At 41.1% G+C, this 18,818-nt stretch overlaps 1 protein-coding gene across 2 annotated transcripts; it reads left to right on the forward strand.

Moving 5' to 3' along the window:
• Positions 1-704: 704 nt before the first annotated feature.
• zfr2 (zinc finger RNA binding protein 2) lies at positions 705-18,666 on the forward strand. 2 transcript variants are annotated; one of them, XM_080032211.1, is made up of 19 exons: positions 705-790; positions 2,905-3,163; positions 3,404-3,518; positions 4,163-4,384; positions 4,655-4,983; positions 5,296-5,484; positions 6,630-6,864; positions 7,247-7,443; positions 7,526-7,645; positions 7,810-7,955; positions 8,905-9,031; positions 9,161-9,369; positions 9,618-9,786; positions 12,626-12,800; positions 15,438-15,526; positions 15,838-15,933; positions 16,062-16,191; positions 16,400-16,497; positions 17,042-18,666. In XM_080032211.1, exons 1-19 carry the CDS (start codon positions 738-740, stop codon positions 17,213-17,215), a joined length of 3,132 nt encoding a protein of 1,043 aa, XP_079888337.1. In that variant the 5' UTR covers positions 705-737; the 3' UTR covers positions 17,216-18,666. The 2 variants fall into 2 exon arrangements, with proteins under 2 accessions (XP_079888337.1, XP_079888338.1); XM_080032212.1 differs by having other exon boundaries at positions 16,062-16,173.
• The last annotated feature ends 152 nt before the right edge of the window (positions 18,667-18,818 follow it).

Below are 18,818 nucleotides of genomic sequence, written 5' to 3' on the forward strand. Positions count from 1 at the left end.
AAATAGCCTATTTGAAAGATTCTTATTCCCATGCAGTTTAAAGTCTCGCAGACAGAGTACCCGAATAATTCGATTGTATTTGTTTGTTAGGTTCTATTATTTTCTATCACTGCCCAGTTGTTGTATTGACAATAAACTGTATCTTAATCATCGTTGCAAGCCATGCAAGCATGACTGACAGACACGCGTTTCATAAGTCTCACCGCAGAGAGCGAGAGGATTCACTTCAATGTACTTCCGTTTTCATCTAAACAGTTTTTATTTTATTTTCGAAGAAAAAAAGATAATTAAAGCATTTTGGTATCGCAAGCTGAATTTCTAAACTAAATTCAATTGTTTGAATTGTACAATTATTTGTATACTTCAATGTATTCCCAACAGTTGTGTTAATCATGAAAAGAAACACCGACTTCCAGAGATCATTTTCGAAACTTGTAGCGCGTGTGCGTAAAGTAGTAGTAGTAGTTAGTATAGTAATGCAATAATGAAAGTCAATTACATTTGAAAAATGCTACGAAAAATTAACAAATATGCTTTATTTCTTGCTGAGTGTTAGTTAATAGCATACTTACCGTGTTTATAAGATATTTTCTGTCTGCGCAGTTCCGGTGTAGCAGAGAATCGTTAACCATTGGCTGCAGAGGAGTAGGTGAACTATCTTGACAGTCCGTTTCGGGTTTCTCTGCACTCTGTCGGCACAGTGCTGGAGTCCTGTGTACTGTACTGGAGATGCAAAGATGGCTGCAAGCAATTATTTCGGCTTCACACATGGTGCCGGTCCGCAATACAGGTAATTCAAGAATGCAGGTTGGTGACAGCGAGTGTTTCGAGTCGTGTTGTGTCAACCGTAGGTGTTTATCTGTGGAGACGTGGTCATTTGTGGGATTTCACTGCGTGGCGGTGCAGAGAGAGGCTACACAGCTAGCATGACCCGCTAATGTTAGCTGAGCTGAGCTCGGAGGCCGACGCTTCCCAACCACACACTGCCTGACATTAGGTGAACCCCAGTGCGGTCAGAGTTGCTTTGTAAGCTGCCACTGATGTTTCAACACTTTGACACTCCGTTTACAATAAAGACACACTAACAGTCCGTTGAAACAGGTGTCACGCGGCTGGTTTGTTGGCTCGAGCTGCAGCTGTGACTAGAGAGATCCTGGATTAAGACCTGGTCAAGGTTTACTGAAGCTGTTCACCAACGGGAATTAGTTGTAGTTTTATGCACAAAAGGACATTTGAATAGCTCGTGTGACGGTAGAACATCGAGTAGGCCCAGTAAAAGTAGCAGAATTGGACGGGTGTTTTTAAGCCATTGTGTATGTGTATGACCAATACATCATTTAATTTGCCACTTGACAGATATAATTGCATGCAACGTAGGATAGTGGTTCTCACTCACTGTGATTAGTGAACCTGTAAAGGTGTCCTGTTTACTCAACTGTTTTTGACATGTTGGCGCTGGACCCAACAATCCTGATGAACGGGACATTTTTTCTGTGGATTAAAGATCATGTATTTGCACAACAATTACAGGAGCAGTAAAGGGCAATGACATTCTTGAGCCTCAGGCTCCCTCTCACAATGCAATAAGTGATTCAATAATCTGATACCTTCATACACTTTTAAACAGTACTAAGAGACAACATTAAAAGTATATCAAATGTAGACTGTGTGAAAAAAATCCAAATATGTACAAATTAGAATAGATTGTAAATAAAAAAGAATACTTTTAAAATGGAAATATGTTTTTAGGAATATGTACAAACAACAAGTGTATCATTTGAATAAACAGCAGTAAACATTAGACATATGTAAACGTTCTGAAGTAACATACAGTGAGAATAGCTTGAGGAAGGCTGTGTAGCCTGGAAGTCAGTACAGTAAGTAGATGATTTGATGAGACAGGAACGGTCAATCCAACTGATCAAATACCTCTGAAATCAAGGTACTAATTGATGACTTTGATTAAAAAATCCTTCAAAAAATTACAGCATTTCAGTGAAACAGTTTTGCCCATTGATTTTCAGACTTTCTTTCAATATAGCTGATGAATTAAAAATACTCTATTGTCTCTGTCGTCTTGATTGAAGGTAAATATTACATTTCAGTAACTTTTGTATCACAAGAGAAAATTGGACAGTTAACAATGTTTAGTGTCTCAAGATTTATATAGTATGTATACCGCCTGGCCCTGTCTGTATTTAACTCTGAGAAATGTGATAATGATGGAAAATCAAGGTTTGTTCTCTTTTTAGTGTTATGAAAGCACAGTAATTTCTTGTCCAAAACTCACATCATTTAACACTGAGTCCTTTTGATGTCAGTTTTAGTTGCAGCGATGGTTCAACTCAGAGCAGACAAATAGGTCAGCAGCTGAGTGTTCAACAAAACTTATTGATTTGTTTTCCATTTGTTGAACTGAAGTGCATACAATCAAACTGAGGAATGTATAATGTTTGATCTGGGAAATTCTTGCAAAGAGATTTCTATAGAGGAAGTATTAAGCTACTCAATCAATGGACAATGCACATGGACAAGTCAACATTGGAAAATCCCAAACCCTTCTTGGCTCTCTCTGTTTGTTAAATATTGGTCCAACAGTTTCCTATATAGTTAATTGTGCAACTGTTCTATATTTGCTCTGGGACTAGTATATTTTGGTCAGATAAATATTGTATGCTCTTTATGACACAGTAGGGGGTGTTATTGGATTTTAGCTCCCTAATGTTCTTGTCCATCCAGACACTGAAAGCTTTAAAAAGATAATTGATAGCATCGGGTTAGGTATAGATGAGTTAAAGATCAGTGTTTAACTAAAGGTCAATGCAGAGCTGCTCAGTAAGCCCATACAATGTTGTTCATGATGAAGACACCCCTTAATTTCCCTTCATCTCTCCTCTCCTCCAGTGCCCAGCCTCCCCCGGCCTACTCCCACCCCTCTACAGCCAGTTATAGTGTCCAGCAGGCTCCAGCTGTGGCTCATGCGGTGACAGCATCCTACTCTCCTGCTCCCGTTCAGGCTGCCCGGCCTGTGGTCTCTGCCTCTTACCCGGCCTATCAGAGCCACCAGGCCCTCCCTGACTACGCATACAGGCAGCCAGACCCCCCAGCACCTCCGCAGCCTACCACCACCCCACAGACCTACCAGGTGTACTCCACTGACGCGGTTTGTCACTTTCTGCTTCCCTTTACTATATCTGCCTCTTTAATTTCTGACAGTGTGTGTTGTGATTTTTATTTTTTCAACAAAATGTATGCCATCAGAATGTAAAGGATGACATCATTAGATTTGTTTATCAAGTCTACAATGACTTGATAAAAAATTTAATAACAAAAAACTTCCTGCTGTTGTGTAATAAATGTGCTGCTTTACCATTGGATTTTATACCATTATAAACATCAACAGGACAACTACAGCTACGGGCGCCCAGCAGCTGTGACTACCTATGACAATAAACAGTACTACCAGACGAGTATAGCTCCGGCGCAGAGGACGCCCGCAGAGAACTACTACCAGACCAGTGAGTCGGTTTATTTTTTACTCTAATGTTGTGGCCAAAGATTTTCATTAGGCGCTTCTAGCATTACACCCAAACCTCGGACCAAACTGTGGATTGGCCAAATTGTATTGTTGGTAATGTCGGCAGTGGCCCTTTGAAGTAGAAGAAGAATGTGTGGAAATAAAAAAAACACGATATCTTTGACTATCCTGCATCAATTTTGATGCTTTGTTTTTAGGTGTGTCTGTGTGCTTGCCTGGATTTTAAATACTTTTAACAACTTACCAATTATACAAAATATTTTTTTAATTGACTGTCAAATACCTAATGTTTCATATCTTATTAATGTAACAATATAACACCAACACAGATAGACTGTGTGGCTGGGGGATTTGTGGGTCATCACTCCTAGTTATATTTACTTTGCACTTTTGAAGGGAAACATAATATAAATGGAATGTATCGGCTGCTCATTTGCTCGTGAAATGAAGATCCTTCCCTGCCAAAAAGCTATATGACAGGAAGTCCAAGAGGAATGGATGGACGTTTCAGATCTTGTTCGCTCTCCGCTGTCCTCACTCTTATGCCCATCCCCTCTACCTCTATTCCGCTCTCTCTCTCTCTACTTGGTTCCCCTTTCCCTAACTCCCTTTTGTCTGTTTCAGTTGGAGTGAAGACTGCTTACAGTCCAGCCCCCACCACTGTGTACAGCCAGCCCCCTCCTCCCCAGAGGCAGGTGACGGCCCTTAAACCTCTGGCCCCCACCGTGTCCACCAGCTACAACATCTACCCAGTGTCCACCAGTGTCCAGCAGCCGCCCACACCCATTACATCCTACACCCTAGGCTCCTCCTTCGGCTCCACTGTTGCAGCCACCACCTACTCAGGTAACATAAGTCAAGAGAGAAGATGGAAACTCTTAACTTTTCTTCAAAGGAAATATTTATGCCCAACATGCTCGATATACATATTCAAGTCATTATACACAGGGTTGTTGATATATTTTATTGTATTCATGATGGACAGAGGACTGATTGAGTGAACGATTGTGGGATTGCTTTTGTCATCCTTGGTCTTTAAGTGAAGCTTGTTGCATGAACACTGGCTGTGTATAACTCTCTGTCCTCACACTCTTCCTTCTGCTCGCTCACCCTCAGGCATCAACTACTCCAGCTATGATACAACTGGCTACACCTCCACATCCACCCCCTCCTATTACCAGCCGGCCCAGCAGACTCTAACCCAGCCGCAGCCTCCACCTCAGCAGCCCCAGCAGCAGCCCCAGCCCCCCATCCAGCCCCCACCCAAGCAGCTGACCAGCTCCTCTTGGAGCAATTCAGGCAGCAACATGGTGACTGCTCCGACTGTGAACACCTATAAAAAACCCATGTTTCATCAGAACAAACTGCAGAAGCCCAAAGGGCCTCCCAAGCCGCCCCAGCTCCATTACTGTGACATTTGCAAGATCAGCTGTGCAGGCCCCCAGGTAGGAGTTTATAAGGGGTTGAATGAACAGGAGTTTATTTTTAATACAATAGCTTTATTGTGACATGCATGACAGAGCTTTGAAAGCCACAAATTCTGAATCTAGCTTAATGGCTGTTTAACATCAAGTTGCAGCAGTTGTCGGATTTTATTATATTGAGTTTATCATCTGAATACAAAACAATGAAAAGTAAGTGTAGTAGTGTGTGTATATATATAACTATAGTGTACTGTATTATAGTAAAGTAAGAATTACTTTCTGTTTGTGCATTTGGAAGCTACATTTTCTAACATGTTTGATTTACTGTGTCAGACATACCGGGAGCACCTTGAGGGCCAAAAGCATAAGAAAAAGGAGGCAGCCCTTAAGTCTGGGGGTCAAACGGGGGCCAGCAATGGACCCAGAGGGGTCCAGACCCAGTTACGCTGTGAGTTATGTGACGTCTCCTGCACCGGAGTGGACGCCTACGCCGCTCATATCCGTGGGTCCAAACACCAGAAGGTGAGCACAGCCGCGATGCTTCTGTCTTTTATCTTCCTGTGTTTCAACATTTGTTGTTATATAAGAAGCTATAGGCAGCTGTAGAAGATATTGACGTTGTAACGTCCTTTTATAATTGGACATGACTGTTGTGAAATGTTCCCTCTGCCAAGTCTGGGAAAGAAAAACCTGCCCCAGGGATTTTGAGAAGGGTTAACCTATTGATACCGGATGCTGCGCGACGCAACATTGTATCTCCTGTCGGCTGCTGCGTGGCGCAGCATTGTTGTTTTGTGATTTTTTTTTTCATGCCGCGTGCAGCATAGAATGCACTATAATTGGTTAAATTCACATGAGGTGGGTCTTGTTGATTTTTTTAAAACCACATGACCGACCAAATGTTGTGTGGTTTGCCAAAAATCACGTCAACCAGAAGAGAAAAAAAAGATGCCGGCTGTGTGTTTGTTCACGTGTTCGGCGATACAGAACAGTTAGTGTTGTTTGGAGCGCAGAATGTAGGTTTACTGTAGGCTACTGACAAAAATCACACAACACATTACTTCTGTTTAGTAACAATATTTATTAATTTAGGCTATATTTGGCTGCTCCACCTCAAGTTAGCCCAGACAGGCGATAGCTTAGTTTCAGTTTCGTTTTCATCTCGGTGTTATACAGCTGTTTGGACCAGCTGATCGGCTCCCGACAGCGGGAGTCAGAACTCAGCTAAATTATAAAATAAAGCTATCTCTTCCTCCCTCTATCAGTCTCTTTCTCTCTCCACTGCACAGTCAGTCACTACTATCCATGCTTAAAGGAAGCAGGATTATAACCTCATTTAGCACATTATTTTTAAATATTTTATATAATTTATTCATTTTTTTCCCCTTCTAATTTTGATGATTTTTAGAAAAATGTGTTGGTTTGTAAGTGCTAAGGGAGCACTTTCTAATAACCTGTGAACCGTACCTTTTTAAATGTCTTTTATTTCATGTTTCTATGTGCTACAAAGGCTTAGATATTAAGATTTTGGTAGACGTTGACAATTCGTAGTATTTTTTCAGAAAACCCTCAGGAGATAAGGATATGTATCCTAGTGACGGGTTAAGTATCAGTTGCTTTAAATGGTTGTGTCTGTCTCTGTGTGTCTTTTTTTCAACCATGGAAAGGTGGTAAAACTTCACACCAAGCTTGGCAAACCTATACCTTCCACTGAGCCAGTGCTAGTGAATTCTGCTGCGGTAATCACCACCACGACAGCAGGGAAACCTCCAGTCTCCACTCATCCCTCCGTCTCAACCACTTCAACACCCATCTCCACTCCCAGACAGGCGCCTGTTAACACCACAGCCAAAGCAACAGCACTAGTCAGGAAACCAGCCCCTTCCAAGATATCCTTCATTAGTAAGTTTCTTAAATTGTAATGTAGGAATTTTCCCCCTAATCTGACACATTAATATTAAGTAACTACTGCTCCACTACCAACCTGATATTACTGTTTGACTCCTTAATACATCTACACAGTGCAAACATGGCCTAATGTACACCTTTATTACAATTTTATAAAAAGAAAAACATATAATTCTCATAGAGAGAAGAGTCTAAGTGCCAGGGGGATATACTTGATCAGAACTTGTTTTCACAAGAAAAAACTCTGTAATGATAAAAACTCAAATGGTTATTTACCAACCTCTTAGGAATAGAAGTAGAGATAGAAATTAGAGATGGACATATAGCATTCTTGGATGAACCCTCTTAATCTTTCATATATTGCTTTCCCTCGTAGCCAATAAGCCTGCCAGCACTCAAGCGGCCTCAGTGAACGCAGCAGCAGTGGCGACTCCACTGGTGGCAGTGTCTGCTAAGGTGGAGGAGCCCATGCAACAGTCGGCTCAGAAGATGGACTCTCTGAGTGATGATGAGGACGGGGACAGAGCCGGGGGTCAGGACATCCAGCCAGTGGGACACGACTACGTAGAAGAGGTTAAGCAGGAAACGAGAAGGAAAATGTATCATCGCCTTTGTCCTTCATGACGTGTATTAACCTGAAGTGTGTGTCTATCAGGTTCGGAACGAGGACGGAAAGGTGATCCGATTCCACTGTAAACTATGCGAGTGCAGCTTCAACGACCCCAACGCCAAAGACATGCACCTGAAAGGAAGACGCCACAGGCTCCAGTACAAGGTGGGAGAGTTGTCTGCCTGTTGATATCCAGGGAGACATAATGCACAGGCGCAGAGATACTTCCAAAGTTCCATTCCACCCCCACCCCCCCCCACACACACACACACACACCCAACCCCAACCCCCCTGACATCGGTTGTGTCCTCGCTCTTGTCTCTCTGCAGAAGAAGGTGAACCCAGAGCTTCCTGTGGAGATCAAGCCCAGCAACAGAGCCAGGAAGCTGCAGGAGAGCAAGTTGAAGAAGCAGAAGCAGAAGCTGGTGCTGAAGAGACAGAGAGACGATGAGCAGCGCTGGCACATGGAGATGAGGTCAGACCCCTGGCCAAAGTTAGTCTCCTATTTAGTCTAGGGCTGCAACTAACGATTATTTTGATAATCGATTAAAAGTGTCGATTATTTTCTCGATTAATCGATTATTAATCGATAAGTGTTTTGGGCCGTAAAATGTTGATACATTTTCCAAAGCCCATGTTGACGTCCTCAAATGTATTGTTATGTCCAAAACACACAGATATTTCAGTTTACTGTCATAATAGGATTAAAGAAACCAGAAAATATTCACATTTGAGAAGCTGAAATCAGAGAATTTGGAAATTTTTTATTAAAAAATTACTCGAAACGATTAATCGATTATCAAAATAGTTGGCGATTATTTTAGTAATCGATTAATAATCGATTCGTCGATTAATCGTTGCAGCTCTAATTTAGTCCAACTCTCAGGTGGAGTTTGCAGGTTCCCTTTAGCTGGCACAGAGCAGACATCTTTAATGTCTTTAAAGGGGAAGTCCAAAAGCTTTTTTTTCTTACAAACAATAGATTGTTCTTTTGAGTGTTTTCACAGCCTTCAACAAGGTATCAGACTGAGAATGCACTTCTCCTCTGTTCTGGCAACTATTTATACAAGATCAGGGATGGCATTTATAATAAAATACAGCTTCACAACATCCAGAGGAAAGTCCCATTAATCAAATCAGAGGTGAGGATAAAACTGTAGAGCCATGGTGCAATTCAATAAGTTTGCTATCTGTGAGGAATGACGCTTTTGTAGTACCAGGCCTGCACTTTTATTATATCATACATTTTGTAAGATTAACTAACACAGTGCAGAATGCAACACACAATGGTAGACTAGAGTAAATGTTTTGGTAAAGTGCTTTTTCCTAGACCACTGTGTACTTTGAATGGCAGCCATAACTTTCCCCCGTGGGAACAAATTACTTTTGATAAATGATATTCAAAACCTCCCCCTCTCCTGCAGGCGATATGAGGAGGACATGTACTGGAGGAGGATGGAGGAGGAGCAGATGTACTGGGGGGAGCAGAGACGCAGGATGGCTCCTCCGCCGCTGATGAGCCGCCCTGGCATGCCAGTACCCCCTCTACTGGTGAGTGTCGCAATTGCGGTTCTATTTAAAAAGAAAAAAAATATACAGTACAAAAACTAAGAACATTCACTCAGGCTTAATCCCCAAGTGTGATCCATGACTTAACCCCCCTCCCCCCTCCCTTAAAAGACGTGTGTGCGTCGGCCAGACTCTCCTGATGACCGTCACATCATGGCCAAACACTCCACCATCTACCCGGTAGAGGAGGAGCTGCAGGCTGTTCAGAGGATTGTCTCCCACTCTGAGAGAGCCCTGAAGCTGGTGTCAGACTCCCTGCTGGAAGAGACAGACACACCGGCTGTTGCTACCGCTGCTACTGAAGGAGGAGAGGAAAAGGGGTAAAGAGTGATATCGGATTAAGTTTGATCAGTCTTGAAAGCACTTCTAATGTTTTGGAAAAAAACTGAAGAATTACACTAGGTCTGTGATGACGACGAAATGTGGATTAAGAAAATTCAAGGAATTTGTATTGCTGCGCAGGTTTTAGATGGATACAGATTTACATAAATACATAGAGATACAGATGAGTGGACAGGCAAATCAAATAGAAATGTAAAATCTTATCTGGGCCTGTGTCTCTCGACAGTACTGAGACCGCAGCACGCATGCTGAAAGGTGTGATGAGGGTGGGCATCCTGGCCAAAGGCCTGCTGCTACGTGGGGACAGAAACGTCGAGCTCATCCTGCTAGCTGCTAAGAAACCCACTGTCTCTCTACTGAAGAACATCGCCAAGCAACTGCCAAAAGAGATGGAGGTAAGACTAACTTCACCCGTTAACTGACTGTTAACTCTGGACATTGGTGGAGGTTTAGGGAGGGAAGAATTGTGGTAAACTTGGAATTCACAACGTTGACATTGTTGCCGATTGAACCTGTATCTTAAACCAGTACAGGATTTTGTATAGGGTCATATATATGATCTGTAAACAAAATACTGAGAAGAAATGTCTGGACAAAGAAAATTATAGGAGCTTTCTTTTTTTAAATAAAAGTTTTTTTTAAATAATAGTTGTCAGATGCAGTAGATTTAAAAAAAGAGGAAATGGTTATTGGTTCTCCACTGCCTTATGACCTGTGTCATAATAGCTGGATACCAAAGGAAGAAAATATTTTATAGTTGTGTAACAAATAGAATGGGAAAGAAGTATTCACTTTCAGTACAAGAACAGGAAAATTCCCCTGCCAGTCACCCGATGTTTTTCTTGTATGCTAGTGCAGTTTATTGACCATTGGTGAACATGCCAACTGTCCCCCAACAGACAGAAACAACACTGTATTGTCCTCGCTAACAAACATCTTACCTGTGAAAAGGGAAATCACGAGGGTGGACTCTGTTGATGTAAAGTATTCTAGTAGTATACAGTTGTGTTCAAAATAATAGCAGTGTGTTTAAAAAATTGAGTAAAGATCAAAATCCTTATCATAGCTTTTATTTCCATACACACAAATGCATTGGGGACATTGCACATTCAATTCCAACTCCAAATATGAAGAAACTTGTCAAATGTTTCTTAATCTTTACAGAAAGTGAAGAAAAAGGAATATTAGACTGTTCAAAAAAATAGCAGCGTCTGCATTTTTCTTTACAACTCAAACATTTACTGTATCAACTGAAAAATGCATGAAGATTTAGCTTTCCTATGAATCACTGAACTAATATTTAGTTGTATAACCTCTGTTTCTGAGAACTGCTTCAAATCTGTGTTGCAGGGAGCCGACCAATTTATGACACCTGTGAACAGGTGTTTCAGCCCAGGATGATTGAACTACAGTCTACAATTCCTCTGGATTTCTTGGTTTTGCCTCAAAAACAGCATTTTTGATGTCACCACATAGGTTTTCTATTGGATTAAGGTCCAGGGATTGGGCTGGCCATTCCATAACGTTAATCTTGTCGGTCTGGAACCAAGATCTTTTTCGCTTACTGGTGTGTTTGGGGTCGTTGACTTGTTGGAACACCCATTTCAAGGGCATTTCCTCTTCAGCATAAGGCAACATGACCTCTTCAAGTATTGTAATGTATCCAAACTGATCCATGATCCATGGTATGCAATAAATAGATCCGACACCATAGTATGAGAAACATCCCCATAATATGATGTCTGTGCCACCATGCTTTAATGTCTTCAAAGTGTACTGTGGCTTGAATAGGGGCCGCAGACAGTTTGTCAGACGACCCCCAAACACTGAATTCAAGCCACGGTACACTTTGAAGACAGTGAAGCATGGTGGCCCAAGCATCATATTATGGGGATGTTTCTCATACTATGGTGTCGGATCTATTTATCGCATACCATGGATCATGGATCAGTTTGGATACATTACAATACTTGAAGAGGTCATGTTGCTTTATGCTGAAGAGGAATTGCCCTTGAAATGGGTGTTCCAACAAGTCAACGACCCCAAACACACCAGTGAGCGAACAAGATCTTGGTTCCAGACCGACAAGATTAACGTTATGGAGTGACTAGCCCAATCCCTGGACATTAATCCAATAGAAAACCTATGTGGTGACATCAAAAATGCTGTTTTTGAGGCAAAACCAAGAAATCCAGAGGAATTGTAGACTGTAGTCCAATCGTCCTGGGCTGAAACACCTGTTCACAGGTGCCATAAATTGGTCAGCTCCTTGCAACACAGATGTGAAGCAGTTCTCAGAAACAGAGGTTATACAACTAAATATTAGTTCAGTGATTCATAGGAAAGCTAAATCTTCATGCATTTTTCAGTTGATACAGTAAAGGTTTGAGTTGTAAAGATAAATGCAGACGCTGCTATTTTTTTGAACATTCTAATATTCCTTTTTCTTCACTTTCTGTAAAGATGAAGAAACATTTGACAAGTTTCTTCATATGTGGAGTTGGAATTGAATGTGCAATGTCCCCAATGCATTTGCGTGTTTGGAAATAAAAGCTATGATAAGGATTTTGATCTTGCTTCACTTTTTTAAACACACTGCTATTATTTTGAACACAACTGTACATGTTTGGTGGTTCTGAACTGACTGCCCTGCCACCCTGTAAAGAAATGAGTCTTAGTTACTCAGGCTGTGTTCTAACCGTGTGGTAGGAACACTATGTGGTTTATAGCTTTGGGAGAGATTTTTCCATGTTCACAAATGACTGCTCCTAGCCTACAGACAAAAGCTCATGTGACATTTTGAATATACTGGCATTTCCATGAAAAGCCTCCATGACAGGGGGTTGGCACCAAATACAAGGTTGTGATGTTTTGTAATTCCTCACTCTTCCTCCCTCCTCCTTTAAGCTGTAATGAGTGTTTGATTGAAGGTGCTTTTGACTGATCTTTAGATTCACTGCCTGGTTATGACACCTGAATCCTACAGAGTGAGATGGGGCTTTATTTTTCTTAGATTGCCCTGTTGCTTTCCTAAACGCAATTCAAAGAATAGTTGGGAAATATACTAATGGTAATGTTTCCGGCCCTGTTAAAATAAGGGAACTGCCAAATTGCACAACCCAGGGTTAAAAACAGTACAGTGCCCTGTGACCTTTGCCGAAAAAGGCTATTATTTGCCCCTACACCCCATCCTCCTCTGTAGTGAGTAATCCCAAGTGTCCTTTTAACCGGCAGACATTTTCTGAAGATCAGTATGAGGTGCAGGCTCACCCCGAGGAGGCCAACATCGTGATATTTTCAAGCAAGGAGCCCAAAATGCAGGTGACCATTTCTCTCACCTCGCCGCTGATGAGGGAGGACACTGCTGCTGAGAAGGACAAGCAGGCAGGAGGAAAAGCGGCTGAGAAAGGTTAGAGAAGCCAAAGCTTTCAGTACCAGGCAACCAAATGTAAACCATGTGTCTAATACACTTAAATATATATTTATATAAAGCCCTGCTCCACCCTCCCACCCAGTAACAGCCTATATTTTTTTGGCTGAAAAAGCTCTTTAAATTACACAAAAACGAGAGGTGGGACTTTAAACCAAGCCCACAGTCAATAGTTTTTCTTTAACCCCGAAAAAAAAGGAAATTAACTCACGCATTCATTCGTCGCACTTTGTCCCACTCTTTTTCATTTCCCCCATTTTTTTGCAGTTACACTAGTCCCCCAATGTCTTTATTTATTTTCCGCAACATGGGAATCAAAAGCCGGGCTCTCCGACCTTTCTGTGCCACTAGGGTGTGTGTTTATCTGGTGAACACATGCTCAGATAAAACCTTTGGGGAAACTTTAATGATAGACGGAAGGGATGATCAGTGTCCAGATAATGCCATGGCATGAAAACGGTGATACTGTTTTTACAAATATCCTTATTTTTACACTGCATCTTCTTACATTTTAGCCGTGACAGTTTGTGAGGGGGTTTTGAGGTCCAGTGACTTCCCATTCCCTCGTCTCTCATCCCTGCATCATAATGTGGCATTATCAGTGACAAGGTGCTGGAGTTTCCTTTTATTGCCTCACAATGATCACTGTTTAAGTAAATGATAAGGCATTAGTGGCATTAGTAAATCCATTGTCATTACTTTCCCCATCATTCAACAATAGTTATTTTCCAGGATCATTGTGTTGCAAACACTCCTCCCTCCGTCTGCTCCAATAACTGTCAGTATTTGAATGTGTTCTTTTCCCCATTTGGAAACATGGTAGAAATGTTTTCTGTGGCTGTTGTCTTTTATTTTTTCAACTTTTGTTTGGGTTTGTTGATCAGTGGCCCTATTTCTGAATCAACAGACCTAGACAAGCCAGTGGCTAATCTGAAGACCACACTTGTGCACATACCACTAAGAATAGAATAATTAAAGGATGTAACCAGGTTGCTCATGTTTATTAATCTTTTCAGAGGAGGAGAACCCTCTCATTCACTATCATTGTTGGGGGCACAGCTGCTGCTAAATAAAAATTCCTAACTCCAAGAGGCATGATAAATATGGGTATTTGATTCTACGTGGTATGGTAGTGTAGACTTCAAAACAGTGGCTTTTTGGGTTTGTTATGCATTTCCTTTGTAAGGTAGTTAATGTTCTTTATTGTTCATCCAGTTCTAGTGAACATAGAAGTGTGGAAAGTCCCAAGGCTTGTGAAATATTACTTCATCGCAGTCCTCATTAACCACGTTGAATGTTTTGGGCAAACATGTCATTTGTCATTTTTGTAACTGTCTTAAATTTGTCCTCAAACTCTGTCCACACACTTTTTACTCTTTCATAAACATCTAAATCCAACACAGACGAAAGCATTATCCTTTTAAACCCCTTTGTATTCTCCCACTTTTAACTCTGTCATATTGGTAACAATATTTGATTTTACTTGTTTTTTGTTGTTGTTTTTTTAAGTTGATATTGTCATAAAATGTGGGGGCAGGAAGGGAAGGAAGTAAATTTGCTCTTCTGCATTTTTCCTTATTTCAGAAATTCCTTTTTAATTGCAGAGGACGGATGGAAACCATTTTTTAAAATCGGCCCTGCTATCTCTACTGTAGATAGTAGGGCTGATATAAAAAAAAAATAGAACATTTCCAAAGTGAAATGGTCCATATTTCATCTCAGTCAAATGCAAAATAAGAAAAGAAGAGGAAATCCACAACACTCAGAGTTTGGGTTTATTAAAGGAAGATTTCAAAAGTCTTAATATGAATAGCCTAAAATGTTTTACGTACTAATTAATAGCTAATGTCCATTATGAAATACATGATAGCTCTAAGGAGTGGTGACTGTGAAGGAAACCAAATTAGATTTTTTTTATAGATAAAAGTTGTGTGGAAATTTCCCTCCTCCATTTTAGTAAGAAGAAAATGTGTGCAGTGAGAAGGAAACTGGCTTAGATAAGCTTTATGACATATAATAGGAATGTCTTTAAAACCCCTTTTAATTATTTCATTGAACGATTAACGTTTCCTCTGTTGCACTTTAAGTGTCACACAAGTCAAGCAGCATGCTCATAACCGCGGCTTTGATACTCACCCACCTAAATGTGACATAGACATTATTAATTATTGTTTTCAGTTAAACCAGTCTCTGACAAGCCAATAGATAGATGTACTCTGGATGGGTGATAATGGGGTCAAAATAGGAGGTTAATCAATAGGTCGAGCAGCAAATTTAGTCCCCTTCAACTTCTCTGAATGCCTTGGATTTCCCTCTTTTTTTTGCCTTCCGCTCTAAAAAACACACTGCTACATCTGTAAAACATACTAACACTGTAGTCTTCCTGATGATAATGGTCAAATGCTTTGCTTTTTGTCTCATATCTTCCCCGTGCTCTTTTTCTGCCAAAGACTTTGAGAATTTGAGTATTCATGTGTAAAAATATATATAATTCCACCCCTGATTAGCAGCCCCAACAGTAACAACACTTTCTATGTAACCCATTCATCATTTGGGTTTTGCATCAGTTTAACTGTAGTAACTAGTCGTGAGCTATTACCTGTTATGTCCTCCCAGATGTGGCTGAGAAGGACCCTCCTGATCTTCTGAATAAGGGGAAGTGTCTGGAGAACCTGGCTTCTCTCCGTCACGCCAAGTGGTTTCAGGTATCTGCATCACATCTGTCCCATCTTTAGAGAACATACTTGTACAAAATGGTTGCTAGCATTGTTTTCATATTTGGAAAAGTTACTGTGGCTTTTCAATGAATGACCTGTTCCTGGTAGGACTGATTTTCTTAAATCTTAAATCTTGATCAAAATCAGAGTGTACACACTGTGCAGCCATCTTTTCTTTAATAATTAGGAATTCAACTCACAAAAATTATGTTTTGTGGTTTTGAGTAGAATCATACATCTTTCATTTTTTTTTTTTTTTTTTTTTTTCCTTCAAATGAATAAATTCTTCCTCTTTAAAGGCTCGGGCCAACGGGCTACAGTCCTGTGTGATCATCATCCGGGTGCTGAGGGATTTATGTCAGCGGGTTCCCACCTGGGGGAAGATGCCCGGCTGGGTAAAAGACCTTCAACTATCTTTTATGTTTTAGACTCTTGTTGGACATTCAAATTCACCTTTTATTCACTTATGTTTGTTGTGTGGAGTTTTTTTTTTTTCAGTGTGTCTGTTTGTTTTTCCCTGCAGGCGATGGAGCTGCTGGTGGAGAAAGTGATCAGCAGTGCTACGGGTCCACTCAGCCCAGGAGAGGCCATGCGCAGAGTCCTGGAGTGCATCTCCACAGGCATCTTGCTACCAGGTTACGTGTCAATGAGAAGTGAATAAGAATATTATTTAACAGGAGCAAACATTGTATCCAGTTGATGAATCCCACATGCCCACACAGTCATTTTTATGCTGGTGCTACTAAATCAACTCAGGCCAACTTTGTGATTTTCTTTTTCAAAGTGACTACTTACTAGTTTTGATTCATTAACTTTTTCTATCACATTGACATTTTTTAACTTGATCCTCTTCTGACGCAGATGGACCAGGTCTGACAGACCCCTGTGAGAAAGAGCCAACGGATTCTTTGGGGAGCATGACGCTTCAAGCCAGAGAGGACGTCACTGCCAGTGCACAGGTACAGAATACAGAGTATGAATGCAGCTGCAACCACCAAGCACAACACAAAACTATCCTACATAACTAGCCATGCCAGCAAATGATTGATTCACCCCAAACACTCCTATTTGAACTCTACTTCCGGTCAGTAATCAGGAAAATCCAATTTGATCACGCAGGACCCCTCTCATCCCCCTTAACCAATCCTTCCAGTTACTGCCATCAAGTCAACTGTACCAGGTTTCACATACCTGGAAAACCTTCTACATAAATGCTTTATTCCCTCTGAACAAACCAAAAAGGGCACTATACTCTAACCTGAGTACACGGATTATGTGTGTGGGTTTCTGTTAACTTTAGTTAAATTATTTTGACCTTTCACTTGACTGAAGGTGTCGTTTCGATTTGAGTAACCATACTATATATAGGGATACTAATGTGTCTCCCCCTGGTTTCCTGTGTGCCTCTTAAGACAGTCAATTGTCAAAGCAGTGATATAAAAGATGCTTTCAGCTCCACAAAACTACAAACTAAACATCTATCTGCCTCCTGCTTTCCCCCAGCATGCACTGCGGCTGCTGGCGTTCCGTCAGATCCACAAGGTGTTGGGCATGGAGTCTCTGCCGGCGTCCAAGGCCAGCGCTCGCAACCGCAAACGCAGACGGGACGGCAGCGAGGCGGGCGAAGGAGAAGGGGAGGGAAAGAAAGACAAGAAGGAAGAAGTGGAGAGTGCTTGACCTCTGCTTCCCAGAGCAGAGCTGCTTGCTAGTTTAGAGACTGGTAGAATGTCAGAACTTCAAACTTTTCTTATCATGAAACCAATGTTAACACGCAGATATACACATATATAACTGACTGTAAATGTTACATGCCCTTGGATTAGGAGCAATTATGTGTCAGAGGAGAAGTGTGAGAATCTGTACCGCAGTTCCTTTCTCCCGTATAGTCCTCTCCCACAGATATAGTGTCTTGTAAAGTGTGCAGAGGAAATTGGCTCAGTAAAACATCTTTAAAAATGACTCTCATTTCAGTCATCATCCCATTTCAGTGTAATTGCACACCAGCTAATGACCATCACCGGTTTATTCACAATAGTTAAACCTCCACTATAAAGTTTTATTGTTTTGTAGGATATTAAAGCCTCCAGTTAAATCATCAGCACCTTACGCTTAATTTCCAGCTCTTGTCTTTGGGGTAAGAGTCTGTACTCTACCCCCACTTCAGGCCAGTTCAATATAACTATCAGTACTCACTGACGTCACATTGGTCATGACATTTGTACACTGAAATGTGTTTTTAGTTGGAGTTCAAAAAAAGAAAAGAAAAAAAAAAGTTGGCGTTTTAACGTTTTTGAAACCTAGAAAGCAGAGAGATCGGAGAAGACGGCCTGTGTTTAGGATCGACATAGATGCAGTACTGTAATGTTCATTGAGCCTGATATGACACATTAGTGCGGAAAAAGTGTGACGCTGTAGAGCTAACCTCACAGTCCCCTCACAAGTTTGGAAAATTTGAGGCTAAAGTAAAATATTTATCCCCTAGAAAGTACTTAAGGTTTCTGTGATTAAACCCCCCCCCCCCCCCACACCCCTCCATGAGGTTTTCCTGTGGAGGTCACACTGGAAAGTCTCCCAAGAGAGATAAGTCTTATGTTGCACAATCTGTAGCATGCTGAGGGAATGAAGCACTTAAAGAAATGACAATGTTACTGTATGTAGCCATACTTTTATCATGAAATTAATATGCCTAGTTATCTTTTTTCTTCTTCCAGAGTATTAACCGAAGAGAAAAGCTTTTAGTGAGAAAACAACGACTCAATATCTACTGTAACGATCAATTACTTCTTTGACTTTTCTTCCTTGTGCCTGCATTATGTTGTGTGCATTACAAAACATTGAAGTAAGGGAGAAGCTTTTGAGTTGTAATGATCTTAATTGACAAAGATGTGGGACGGGGAAGGGGCGGTAGCACAATTTTATGGTTTAAAAGTTGACGGGACAGGATTGTTGTGCAGTTTTTCTTTTCATTCACAGATGGAATCATGTATTGCTTATTTTATTTACTTAAGGATGTTGCAATCTATTTTGTATCGTTTAAACGGAAAGTGTGCGCGTTTGCTGTCCTTTTTATTTGAATGTCTTTGTAGTGTTGCCTAAAGTGAAGGTCGGAGATAATAATAATAAAAAAAAAAAACACACTTTTAAGCCATTTTGTCTCCTCGGTTGTGTTGTTACCTGTCTGCATCACTGCACAATTCCACGCGCCTCTCTGCTGATCAAACACATGGGGAGGAAGTCGTGCAAGTCCCCTACAGCGTCACGGCTCACGTCGCCTCATGCA

This window comes from Ammodytes marinus (assembly GCF_949987685.1).
Source record: "Ammodytes marinus genome assembly, chromosome: 8".
In the NCBI taxonomy this organism is placed as follows: Eukaryota; Metazoa; Chordata; class Actinopteri; order Uranoscopiformes; family Ammodytidae; genus Ammodytes; species Ammodytes marinus.

Coding starts and splice junctions, on each gene's coding strand:
- zfr2 (XM_080032211.1), top strand. CDS start 738: ATGGCTGCAAGCAATTATTTCGGCTTCACACATGGTGCCGGTCCGCAA. Junction 9,787..12,625: donor AACTGCCAAAAGAGATGGAG/GTAAGACTAACT, acceptor TTTAACCGGCAG/ACATTTTCTGAAGATCAGTA. Junction 12,801..15,437: donor AGGAAAAGCGGCTGAGAAAG/GTTAGAGAAGCC, acceptor ATGTCCTCCCAG/ATGTGGCTGAGAAGGACCCT.